Source organism: Oncorhynchus gorbuscha, linkage group LG03 (assembly GCF_021184085.1).
Source record: "Oncorhynchus gorbuscha isolate QuinsamMale2020 ecotype Even-year linkage group LG03, OgorEven_v1.0, whole genome shotgun sequence".
In the NCBI taxonomy this organism is placed as follows: Eukaryota; Metazoa; Chordata; class Actinopteri; order Salmoniformes; family Salmonidae; genus Oncorhynchus; species Oncorhynchus gorbuscha.
In genome coordinates this window covers 78,826,325-78,839,278 of record NC_060175.1, presented here as the reverse complement: position 1 = coordinate 78,839,278, position 12,954 = coordinate 78,826,325, and the positions used below count along the sequence as shown (strand labels likewise).

Sequence of the window (12,954 nt, the reverse complement as noted above, 5' to 3'; positions counted from 1 at the left end):
ACCTTTGGCAGAAATTACAGCTGTGAGTCTTTCGGGGCAAGGCTCTAAGATCTTTGCACACCTAGATTGCACAATACTTCAAGCTCTGTTGTTGATCACTGCTAGAAAGCCATGTTCAAGTCTTGTAACTAGGCCACTCGGTAACATTCAATGCCATCTTGGTAAGCAACTCCAGTGTATATTTGGCCTTGTGTTTTAGGTTATTGTCCTGCTGAAAGGTGAATTTGTCTCTTGGTGTCTGTTGGAAAGTAGACAGAACTAGGATTTTGCTTGTGATTAGCTCGATTCAGTTTCTTTTCATCCCTCAAAAAACTATGTAGTCCTTGCCGATGACAAGCATAGCCATAAAATGATGCAGCCACCACCATGCTTGAAAATAAGAATAGTGTTCAGTGATGTGTTAGATTTGCCCCAAACGTAATGCTTAGTAATCAGGACAAAGTTAATTTCTTTGCCACATTTTTTGCAGTTTGACTTTATTGCCGTATTGCAAACAGGATACATGTTTTGGAATATTTTTATTCTGTACAGGCATCCATATTTTCACTGTCATTTAGGTTAGTATTGTGGGATAACTTCAATGTTGCTGATCCATATGCTGCTTTCTACCATCACAGCCATTAAACTCTGTTTTAAGTAATTGGCCTCACGTCCTTCCTCTCGGCAACTAGTTAGGAAGGATGCCAGTATCTTTGTAGTGAATGGGTGTATTGATACACCATCCAAAATGTAATTAATAACTTCACCATACTCAAAGGTAATTCAATGCCTGTTTTTCTTCCTTCTGCCTATAGGTACCCTTCCTTGCGAGGCATTGGAAAACCTCCCTGATCATTGTGTTTGAAATGTACTGGGGGACCATACAGATAATGTGTGGGGTACAGAGATGGAATCATTAAAAAAATGTTAAACACATTGCAGTGAATCCATGCAACTTAAACCCATTTTTCTTCTGAACTTATGGCTTGCCATTAAAGGCATTGAATACTTGACTCAAGACATTTCAGATTTTTATTTTTAATTAAATTTGTCAAAATAATCTACAAACAATTCCACTTTGACATTATTGTGTGTAGGCCAATGAGACAATCTCAATTTAATCCATTTTAAATTCATGCTCTACACAAAATGTGGAAAATATCAAGCGGTGTGAATGCTTTCTGAAGGGCCCTGTGCAGTGGACACAATTCTACAATGTGGGATTGAAACCAAATTGGTTCATCGTAATTTTCATGCCTGAGCTAGTTCAGGTGGATTTCTCACTTCATACAGTTTTTGTATAATCACTTGATTTTGGACGAGAGATATGGAGCTTTAAAACAGAGAAACAAGTCTCAGATATCCAGTTTACCTCAGATTTATTATATTTCATCATTCTTATAAAAAAACATGATCTTAAATGTTCATGTGTAACACCATTGCCTTGGACATAGGTTTAGTATGGATGCACTACTGATACGTACTCCATGGAGATCTATAGTTTTCAATATTTCACACCTAAGATCATAACAAATCAGGTCCCCAAGAAATAAAAACCAAAAGGCATAATTTTGACATCAGTATTCTGGATTATTCCATACTAGATCAACAACCATATAGTACCAAATATAGGGATTGAATAGCAAAGGATAAGAAACCAACTAAATTGATGTGCAGTACATCATCAGCATTCAATCAACTTACACATGTAACGTCATCTCCATTGGTGAATAAACTATATCTAAACAAGTGTTATATAGGAAACAATCAACACTTCTGTTGACATTTTAAAGTGGTAATGTTCTCAACTCAACTTCTGACCTGAGCTTTTCCATTGTGGCAGATAATACATTTTCAACCAATATAAAAATCATACCATTCGTAAACTATGATAGAAACCACTTCAACAAATGTTTACTACTGTAATGGAAAAACACAATCCAGGCACTATTGGATCATCTTGAATTATTTGGGTGAATGAGTTGACGGAGAGGTGCGAAGACGAATACGTTTGTATTGGTTTTCTTTAAACCAGAGTGGGCATGTTTTGCAATTGAGTGTACCTTAATCTTAAGAGGTAATCTGGTATTTATACAACCAAGTACTATGATTACAACCATCCTAATGTGTTAGAATCACATTGCTCCAAAGAGTAGGGTATGAATGTTTTCCATCCCACCTCATTTTCCAACTAGATGTTGACATAAGTGATTACCATTTAAGAATCAAGACATGACAAATTCCAGAACAAATAAATACAAATAGTTTGTAAGACTGGAAGGAAGCACTGGAAGGAATTAATACTCTCTGAAAGGAACAGAATTGCCCACTGAAGGTCTTTCCTTCCTGGTGGAGACTGAGAAAAGAGGCGTAGCAGCTCGTGTTGCTTCTGTTGCCAGAGAGAATCAGGTCAAGGATTAAGATTTTGTTCATCATGCCACTCATGCTTCACTCAGTACCTGTGAAGAGAAATAGTATGGATAAAAGTGAGACAACGCAAGGATGGAAGATACCTGGTGTAGGAATTTCACTAGGGTGGGGGAAATGCCATCAATTTCTGTATGAGGGGTCTGACATGTACAATAAATATGATTGTAACAGGGTTACCTTTCTTGCAAACTCAGGGAGGATGAACGATGCTCTGTGGATCTCCGGGTTGTAATACCTCAGGTTCATACTTTCCACCTCATTTGTTGATAGTTCTCTCACGGGATCTCTGAAAGTGGTTTGCTAAATACAAAAACACAATTGTTGTAAGAATATGGGACTGTGACTGACCGTGGAAAAAAAGTCATCACTACGGAATTGGGTTTCAGAATGTTTTTAAATACTTTGGTTGTTTAGAGGCCTGAAAAACGACTTTTTCCCCACATCTTGGAATAGACCTGTCAATGTAAGGTTCATACATGCATTATAAACCATATGTAGTCATCTTTTAACCTATGAATCCCAGAAATCCTTAGATGCAATTATTTAAGGTCTTCATGCATGTTAGCTAAGCGCATGCCTTTTTTGAGCACCGCAAGAATATATCAATAGAACAATTATGAATGCATCCAAAGTTAGATATACAGATCAAATGTTCTACAAGTTGGATTGGGAAGGATCTTAGACCATTCATCCATACAGAACCCTTCCAGAGTCTTTATATCCTGTGTCTGCGATTATAGAGTTCCCTCTTCAATTCAAACCACAGGTTTTCACTGGGATTGAAGTCCGGAGTCGGCCATTAAAATGTGGATTTTGATGTGGGTATGGGGTTATCGTCTTGCAGTCAAGTTTCAGCCTCCCCGCAGAGGCAACAATGTCCTGGTACAGGGTAAAGTTCATGATGTTGTTGACCTTAGCAAGGGCCCCAGGACCACTGAAAGCATAATAGCCCCATAAAAGATCCACCACCATATTTTTTACAGAAGATGTGGGGTTATTTCTTGCTCATGCATTCTCATTTTGACATCAAACCCACCACTTGTGTGTGTTTGTGGCCAAATGGCTCTATTTTCATTTAAACGCCTGGAGTTAGCTAAACGTCTATGGCACTTGGATTGGAACCGGAACTTTGCTCAGTATTAGACCTTGCTAGTGTGACTTCTCTCTTTCAATGCATTTATCCGGAAACAAAGTAGCCTAACCCCAAAAATATATTTAACTAGGCAAGTCAGTTAAAAGGGCCCTTTATCCTCACTTCCTGTGTGAATGACGTGCCCAAAGTTAACTGCCTGTTACTCAGGCCCTGAAGCCAGGATATGCAAAAAATTGGTACCATTGGAAAGAAAAAACTGAGGTTTGTAGAAATTATAAAATAATGTAGGAGAGTATAACACAATAGATATGGTGGGAGAAAATCCAAAGAAAAACCAACCAGATTTCTTTGAGAGAGAGAGACAATGCTCTTTCAATGGCCAGTATAAGGGAATACTCAATTCTAGCTCCCAGGATGCAATTCCTATGGCTTCCACTGGGTGTCGGCAGTCTGTTCAATGTTTCAGGCTTATAACTTAAAAAACAAATAAGTATTAGTACGAGGACACCGGCATAGAAATCCGTGTTTGCGCGTGCCAAGACGCACCTGCTAAAAATCGGTTTCCTATTGAGTTTACTTTCCGTAAGAAATATTAGTTTGATTATATTTTAGGGTATCTGAATCAAATCAAATTTTATTTGTCACATACACATGGTTAGCAGATGTTAATGCGAGTGTAGCGAAATGCTTGTGCTTCTAGTTCCGACAATGCAGTAATAACCAACAAGTAATCTAACTAACAATTCCAAAACTACTGTCTTATACACAGTGTAAGGGGATAAGGAATATGTACATAAGGATATATGAATGAGTGATGGTAGAGAGCAGCATACAGTAGATGGTATCGAGTACAGTATATACATATGAGATGAGTGTGTAGACAAAGTGGCTAGTGATACATGTATTACATAAGGATGCAGTCGATGATGTAGAGTACAGTATATACATATGCATATGAGATGAATAATGTAGGGTAAGTAACATTATATAAGGTAGCATTGTTTAAAGTGGCTAGTGATATATTTACATCATTTCCCATCAATTCCCATTATTAAAGTGGCTGGAGTTGGGTCAGTGTCAATGACAGTGTGTTGGCAGCAGCCACTCAATGTTAGTGGTGGCTGTTTAACAGTCTGATGGCCTTGAGATAGAAGCTGTTTTTCAGTCTCTCGGTCCCAGCTTTGATGCACCTGTACTGACCTCGCCTTCTGGATGATAGCGGGGTGAACAGGCAGTGGTTCGGGAGGTTGATGTCCTTGATGATCTTTTTGGCCTTCCTGTAACATCGGGTGGTGTAAGTGTCCTGGAGGGCAGGTAGTTTGCCCCCGGTGATGCGTTGTGCAGTCCTCACTACCCTCTGGAGAGCCTTACGGTTCAGGGCGGAGCAGTTGCCGTACCAGGCGGTGATACAGCCCGCCAGGATGCTCTCGATTGTGCATCTGTAGAAGTTTGCGAGTGCTTTTGGTGAGAAGCCGAATTTCTTCAGCCTCCTGAGGTTGAAGATGCGCTGCTGCGCCTTCTTCACGACGCTGTCAGTGTGAGTGGACCAATTCAGTTTGTCTGTGATGTAAGAATGCCGAGGAACTTAAAACTAGCTACCCTCTCCACTACTGTTCCATCGATGTGGATAGGGGGGTGTTCCCTCTGCTGTTTCCTGAAGTCCACAATCATCTCCTTAGTTTTGTTGACGTTGAGTGTGAGGTTATTTTCCTGACACCACACTCCGAGGGCCCTCACCTCCTCCCTGTAGGCCGTCTCGTCTTTGTTGGTAATCAAGCCTACCACTGTTGTCGTCCGCAAACTTGATGATTGAGTTGGAGGCGTGCGTGGCCACGCAGTCGTGGGTGAACAGGGAGTACAGGAGAGGGCTCAGAACGCACCCTTGTGGGGCCCCCGTGTTGAGGATCAGCGGGGAGGAGATGTTGTTGCCTACCCTCACAACCTGGGGGCGGCCCGTCAGGAAGTCCAGTACCCAGTTGCACAGGGCGGGGTCGAGACCCAGGGTCTCGAGCTTGATGACGAGCTTGGAGGGTACTATGGTGTTGAATGCCGAACTGTAGTCGATGAACAGCATTCTCACATAGGTATTCCTCTTGTCCAGGTGGGTTAGGGCAGCGTGCAGTGTGGTTTAGATTGCATCGTCTGTGGACCTATTTGGGCGGTAAGCAAATTGGAGTGGGTCTAAGGTAACAGGTAGGGTGGAGGTGATATGATGCATAACTAGTCTCTCAAAGTACTTCATGATGACAGAAATGAGTGCTACGGGGCAATAGTCATTTACTTCAGTTCCCTTAGCTTTCTTGGGAACAGGAACAATGGTGGCCCTCTTGAAGCATGTGGGAACAGCAGACTGGTATAGGGATTGATTGAATATGTCCGTAAACGCACCGGCCAGCTGGTCTGCGCATGCTCTGAGGGCGCGGCTGGGGATGCCGTCTGGGCCTGCAGCCTTGCGAGGGTTAACACGTTTAAATGTCTTACTCACCTCGGCTGCAGTGAAGGAGAGACCGCATGTTTTCGTTGCAGGCCGTGTCAGTGGCACTGTATTGTCCTCAAAGCGGGCAAAAAAGTTATTTAGTCTGCCTGGGAGCAAGACATCCTGGTCCGTGACTGGGCTGGGTTTCTTCTTGTAGTCCGTGATTGATTGTAGACCCTGCCACATGCCTCTTGTGTCTGAGCCATTGAATTGAGATTCCACTTTGTCTCTGTACTGACGCTTAGCTTGTTTAATAGCCTTGCGGAGGGAATAGCTGCATTGTTTATATTCGGACATGTTACCAGACACCTTGCCCTGATTAAAAGCAGTGGTTCGCGCTTTCAGTTTCACGCGAATGCTGCCATCAATCCACGGTTTCTGGTTTGGGAATGTTATCGTTGCTATGAGAATGACATCTTCAACGCACGTTCTAATGAACTCGCACACCGAATCAGCGTATTCGTCATTATTTCCATCTGACCCAATACGAAACATGTCCCAGTCCACGTGATGGAAGCAGTCTTGGAGTGTAGAGTCAGCTTGGTCTGACCAGCGTTGGACAGACCTCAGCGTGGGGGCCTCTTGTTTTAGCTTCTGCCTGTAGGCAGGGATCAGCAAAATGGAGTCGTGGTCAGCTTTTCCGAAAGGGGGGCGGGGCAGGGCCTTATATGCATTGCGGAAGTTAGAGTAACAATGATCCAAGGTTTTACCACCCCTGGTTGCGCAATCGAGATGCTGATAAAATTTAGGGAGTCTTGTTTTCAGATTAGCTTTGTTAAAATCCCCAGCTACAATGAATGCAGCCTCCGGATAAATGGTGTCCAGTTTGCAAAGAGTTAAATAAAGTTTGTTCAGAGCCATCGATGTGTCTGCTTGGGGGGGGGATATATACGGCTGTGATTATAATCGAAGAGAATTCTCTTGGAAGATAATGCAGTCTACATTTGATTGTGAGGAATTCTAAATCAGGTGAACAGAAGGATTTGAGTTCCTGTATGTTTCCTTCATCACACCATGTCCCGTTAGTCATGAGGCATACGCCCCCGCCACTCTTCTTACCAGAGAGATGTATGTTTCTGTCGGCGCGATGCGTGGAGAAACCCGTTGGCTGCACCGCCCTGGATAGCGTCTTCCCAGTAAGCCATGTTTCCGTGAAGCAGAGAACGTTGCAGTCTCTGATGTCCCTCTGGAATGCCACCCTTGCTCGGATTTTGTCAACCTTGTTGTCGAGAGACTGGACATTGGCAAGAAGAATGCTGGAAAGTGGTGCGCGATGTGCCCTTTTTCGGAGTCTGACCAGAACACCGCCTCGTTTCCCTCTTTTTCGGAGTCGTTTCCTTGGGTCGCTGCATGCGATCCATTCCGTTGTCCTGTTTGTAAGGCAGAACACAGGATCCGCGTCGCGGAAAACATTCTTGGTCGTACTGATGGGGAGTTGACGCTGATCTTATATTCAGTAGTTCTTCTCGACTGTATGTAATGAAACCTAAGATGACCTGGGGTACTAATGTAAGAAATAACACGTAAAAAAACTAAAAACTGCAGTTTCCTAGGAACGCGAAGCGAGGCGGCCATCTCAGTCGGAGCCGGAAGTACAAATGGAGGAACAAATGGAAATGTATTTTGAAGTTTAGGCATAGATTTTCAGACTCCTTTCTTTGCATGTTGAACGAGTGGATTACTCAAAATCGATGGCGCCAACTGAACAGACCTTTTGGGATATAAAGAAGGATTTTTATCTAACAAAACACTACATGTTATAGCTGGGACACTGGATGACAAATCAGAGGAAGATTTTCAAAAAGTTCATATTTAATCTCTATTTGTGAATTCATGAAACCTGTGCCGACGGAAAAATATTTTGATATGCGGCGCCGTCCTCAAACAACCACATGGCCTGCTTTTGCTGTAATAGCTACTGTATATCGGACAGTGCAGTTAGATTAACAAGAATTTAAGCTTTCAACCGATATGACACTTGTATGTACCTAAATGTTTAATATTCACAATTTTTATGATTATTTATTTGAATTGCGTGCCCTCCAGTTTCATAGGAAGTTGTTTCGCTAGCAGGACGCCTAGGCTTAATAAGTAATTAAGAACAAATTCTTATTTTCACTGTTCCCCGGTAGGCCAACGGCCTTGTTCAGGGGCAGCATGACAGACTTTTACCTTGTCAGCTCTGGGATTTGATCCACTACCTGCCGCCCTGGTTGGACAAGCAAATGTATAGGATACAGATGAGATGGCATTTCAGCTGCAAATACATTGATCATTTTCAACCCGATCAGAAACATTGTGGTCACAATCTTCCTAAATAGTATCACTTATGTCTCTTGTTGAATTTGGGTACTATTTCACGATAAGGATTTATCGTGGACTCCCGAGTGGCGCAGCATCTCAGTGCAAGAGGCTTCACTACAGTACCTAGTTAAAATACAGGCTGTATCACATCCAGCTGTGATTGAGAGTCCCATAGGGCAGCTCACAATTGGCCCAGTGTCGTCCATCATTGTAAATAAGAATTTGTTCTCAACCGACTTGTCTAGTTAAAGGCTAATAAAAAAAAACTTTTATTCTTTCATCCATTTAGATATCCTGGGCACAACACACAGTATTCATTCCATAGAGGCTATCAAAGGCAACTGTTTCCACTTTTTTTTATTATAGATAAGTACATTGTGGCCTGCCTTCCTGTAATGTCAATGATCCAAATCAATAATTCCATATTATCCTTTTGTTTTTCAATCGCTGGCTTGTAACCTGATGAACAATGTTGATTGGCAGATGAAATCATTTCCAATGATGTTGTAAGGTTAAAGTAATGAGGTTACAGGATGGGCCCAAGCACATCTAAGAATTTATTTTAACTCTTTGCACACACCTGCATGGACAGAGAACAACGACGTGGTACGTGACGTTGTACATACAAGACACACACTCTACACACACATGGATTTTGTATTGTAGATATGTGGTCGTAGAGTAGTGGCCTGAGGGCACACAATGTGTTGTGAAATGTAATGTCATGTAATATTTTAAATGTTATAACTGTCTTAATGTTGCTGGACCCCAGGAAGAGTTGCTACTGCCTTGGCAACAGTTAATGGGGATCCTTCATAAATACAAATATATTTTCAAGGACCTTTTTTTGGCTGTTGAGAACTAGTTTCAAAACTACTTGCTTAAAAAGTACACAAACTTTAACTCATTCATTTCTATAAGTAATGAACCACTAAGAACTACATTACCGAAGACAGAAAAAAGCTAACCAGGACAAAGATGGAAACTTACAGCATTTTTACTGCACAGCATAAAGCCAATCTGACCACTTGGGTAGGTGGGAATGGTGCAGTAGGCATAATCTACCACTGGGAACAGTGTCTTGCAGAAGGTCCGCATCTCTTTAATCAGCTCCAAGTGGAGCCATTGACACTCTCCTGTGGAAATCAGAGGCAAACAAAAAAGGGTGGGTCAATTCTCTGTCAGCGTTATTGATGTAACCGACTGCAAAAAAATCAAACTATTTCCTCACAGGGCAATAAGTAAGCTGCTGAGCAGCATTTGCTACAAATAAAGATAGGGATGGTCTTCTGACTCCCCTCACCAATTGAACATGTATCTTATTGGCAATCTTGCTATAATAATGTGATATAGGTGGCAACAGGTTCCTGGCCAGTTTAGATTGGCTGTCTATTTACCTCGTGATACTGCTATGAATTGCACACACTTTGTGTAATTCTAATAACGACTTTATTATTTTTCTAATAACGATATCTGAAGCAGAATTGAAGCGTCAGTAGAAATCACATCACCTTGGCAACAAAGAATTCCACCATCTCGTAAGGCTGTCTTCATTAGTTCATAATAAGACTCTTTGAACAAACTCTCAGCAGGCCCTGTAACAGCAAGACATAAGTAACTGGATTAGACTTACGGAAAAATGAACACTTGAGATAGCTATTGATACGTCAATTATCAAAAGGTACATTTATTTTCCAGATTACACATAAATATGAGCAAATAAAACACTCATGTCGCAGGCATCTGTTTCCTTACCAACAGGGTCAGATGAATCTGTTATAATGATGTCAAAGGCATCCTGGTTCTGTTTCATGAACTCAAATCCATCCCCAACATTCAGAGTGAGTTTGGGACTGAAGAACCCTTGCGCCATACCTGGGAGGTATTTCTTCGACACATTGATTACATCCTTAAGGGCAAAGTGAATATTATAACAAACTTTACACTTCTGTCTTCTATGCTGTTACCAGTCAATTACATTTTGAGGGAAGAGCATGATTCCAGTTAGTGTTTGGTACCTACCTCGTCGATTTCACACTGAACCACTGATTCAACAAGTGGATGCTTTACCACTTCTCTCAGGACACCACCATCTCCTCCACCAATAATCAGGACCTGCAAAGAAAAGGGAACATTCATTATAATAAGTGATACAAGACACCAATTTCCAAAACTTCCCCAAAAGGTCATCTGTCCTGGATTCTCTACAAGGCACAATTAAGTCTTGTAGTATAATATGTTCAACTGAATTTATGGTGGGATGACTATACCTTTTTGGGGCAAGGGTGGGAGCACAGAGGTAGGTTGGCTATCATTTCTTGGTAGGAAAACTCATCTCTCTCTGTGCATTGAATAACTCCATCCAGCACAAGTACATTTCCATAGGTTTTGCTGAAAATATATGGTATGAGATTACTTACTCAAATGACTAATTAGTGCAAACAAATAACCCCAGAAACACTAGAAGAGCAGGAACAGGTCAAAAAGGAACAGACTGGATGTGGTTGCATGATAATAAATCAGGAATGGGTTAGGGGTGTCAAATAAAAGTTATGACTGGCAAGATAACGCTAGCAACCTATTTAGCCAACTAACGTTACGTATGAGACAAGTTGTGCCAAAACATGATAGCTAATGCAGGGCTACTTACATTACTTAACACACATAATATTGCAGCAATTTCAATGACGGAAGTGAGAAATGGCAACATTTGGGTTCATGACATCTGGCAAGTTAAACTAGCTAGATAGTTAGCTTTGGCTAGCTAACGAGCTAACATGAATAAAATGACCGCGACAAACAATCAAAACAAATAACTAGCTAGAAAACCTTGGAAACATTTACACCCTTGGAACCAATTAGGTAACTAACCGTATAGTAGCTAGATTAACGACGTTGAGATATTGCTGTCAGCTAACTAGGTAGATACGTTTGATAGCTAATTAACGTGAGCTAACTAGTTAGCGCTAGCTAAACTTCTAGCAATAATGATTAGATGAGAGAACAGTTACTTAACCTTTCAATTTTAAAAGCAGACTAAATACTAGCTAGCCAGCCACTCAGCGTTACATAACTAGCTAACGTAGCTAGCATAAACAGTTGTGTTGGTAGCTAGCGTTAGCTACCTAGTTAAATAGCTAGCTACTTACCTCCTGAAAACCATGACATCTTGAAATTTAGATTTTTGTTGGTAAAGAACCTCTTCTACTTGCAGACTCATCGCTTGTCCAGGCCATAACGTACACGTTTCTGTGAACCATCCGTCTTTTATGCTGTCCATTATTGATGCAGTCAAAGTTTACAGTTCGTTATAGTAACAAACAAAAAATATTTGTTAATGTTTCATTCAAAATAAATCTGACTGAGCTGTGAACCACGTTGGGGCGTGTAGCATGCCTTCTTCGCTTTGGTATCTTCTTCGGTGGTTTTATCGGTGGTTGGTATCCAACGTTATGGTTCATTACCGCCACCTACTGCACTGGAGTGTGGGACAGAGAGGGAGAAGCTAAATCCCACCTGCCAAGCCCGTTGCTCGCAGGTAACGGGCTGGCAGCAAAAAATCTCAAATATTTGAGACTAAATCTAATGACGTTCTCCTCAATATACTCTTTAAACTAATTTCCTGTATCCCCTTCTTCGTCATACGAGATCTCAGCTTCTCTCTGATACTGCCCACACTATAGCAATATTTAGGCTCCTGAGTGGCACAGAGGTCTAAGGCACTGCATCGCCGTGCTAGAGGCGTCACTACATATCCTGATCCGATCCTGGGCTGTATCACAACCGGCCATGATTGGGTGGGGCACAATTGGCCCAGCGTCGTCCGGGTTAGGGGAGGGTTTGGCCACGGTAGGCCATCATTGTAAATAAGAATTTGTTCTTAACTGACTTGCCTAAGACGTGGATGTCGATTTAAGGCAGCCCCCCACCCCTCTCTGATTTAGAGGGGTTGGGTTAAATGCGTTAGACACATTTCAGTTGAAGGCATTCAGTTGTACAACTGACTAGGTATCCCCCTTTCCCTTTAAGGTTAAATAAAAAATCAAATATGTTCCATGGTCTGTTTCCTGGCAATAATCACAATTTCCTGTTGGATGCTTTCCTATCACATTTAAAGTCTTATTCAACCGGCTTTGTCCCACCCTTAATCTAGTAAAAATAGCCTCCTCTCTGCTGTCCTTTGCTACTGCCCCCCCCCCCCTGACTTTCCTCTGTACTTGAAATACATGCCTGCCCTTAGTATCTCATCACTGTCCATAACAGGCCTTTTGCCTCTGCCTTGCTCGTTGAAACTACAACATCAACATACCCACTACTAAGTGCTTGTTTAGCCAGTACATCAACTGCCTCATTCCCCTCCACCCCACATTGGCTGGGACCCAAGTAAATCTTCTGTATACCCATCTGTCTAATCCTGCCATGGGTTTGTAGTACATCCTAAATTATGTCTTGTCTGCTACGTAATCTAAAGGACTGCAGACTCATCAACATTGCATATGAATCAGAGAAAATAACTACTCTGTCTGGTTTAACTTCCTCCACCCACTGCAAGGCCAACAGTAAGGCCATCAGCTCCGCCGTATATACACAGTACAGCCAGATTATCTGTAATGATCCGTCCTGTCCTTGGATCTTTTGAACCATCTGTGTAAATGGCCACAGAATCCTGAAA

At 41.8% G+C, this 12,954-nt stretch overlaps 1 protein-coding gene across 1 annotated transcript; it reads right to left on the bottom strand.

Moving 5' to 3' along the window:
* Nucleotides 1-1,341: 1,341 nt before the first annotated feature.
* On the bottom strand, nt 1,342-11,707 carry srm (spermidine synthase). Its single transcript, XM_046343841.1, has 8 exons — nt 11,432-11,707; nt 10,553-10,673; nt 10,305-10,397; nt 10,038-10,191; nt 9,794-9,877; nt 9,273-9,418; nt 2,587-2,709; nt 1,342-2,438 (listed from the first exon to the last, which is right to left on the bottom strand). The coding sequence occupies exons 1-8, from the start codon at nt 11,560-11,562 to the stop codon at nt 2,421-2,423; spliced, it is 870 nt and encodes a 289-aa protein (XP_046199797.1). The 5' UTR covers nt 11,563-11,707; the 3' UTR covers nt 1,342-2,420.
* Nucleotides 11,708-12,954: the final 1,247 nt, after the last annotated feature.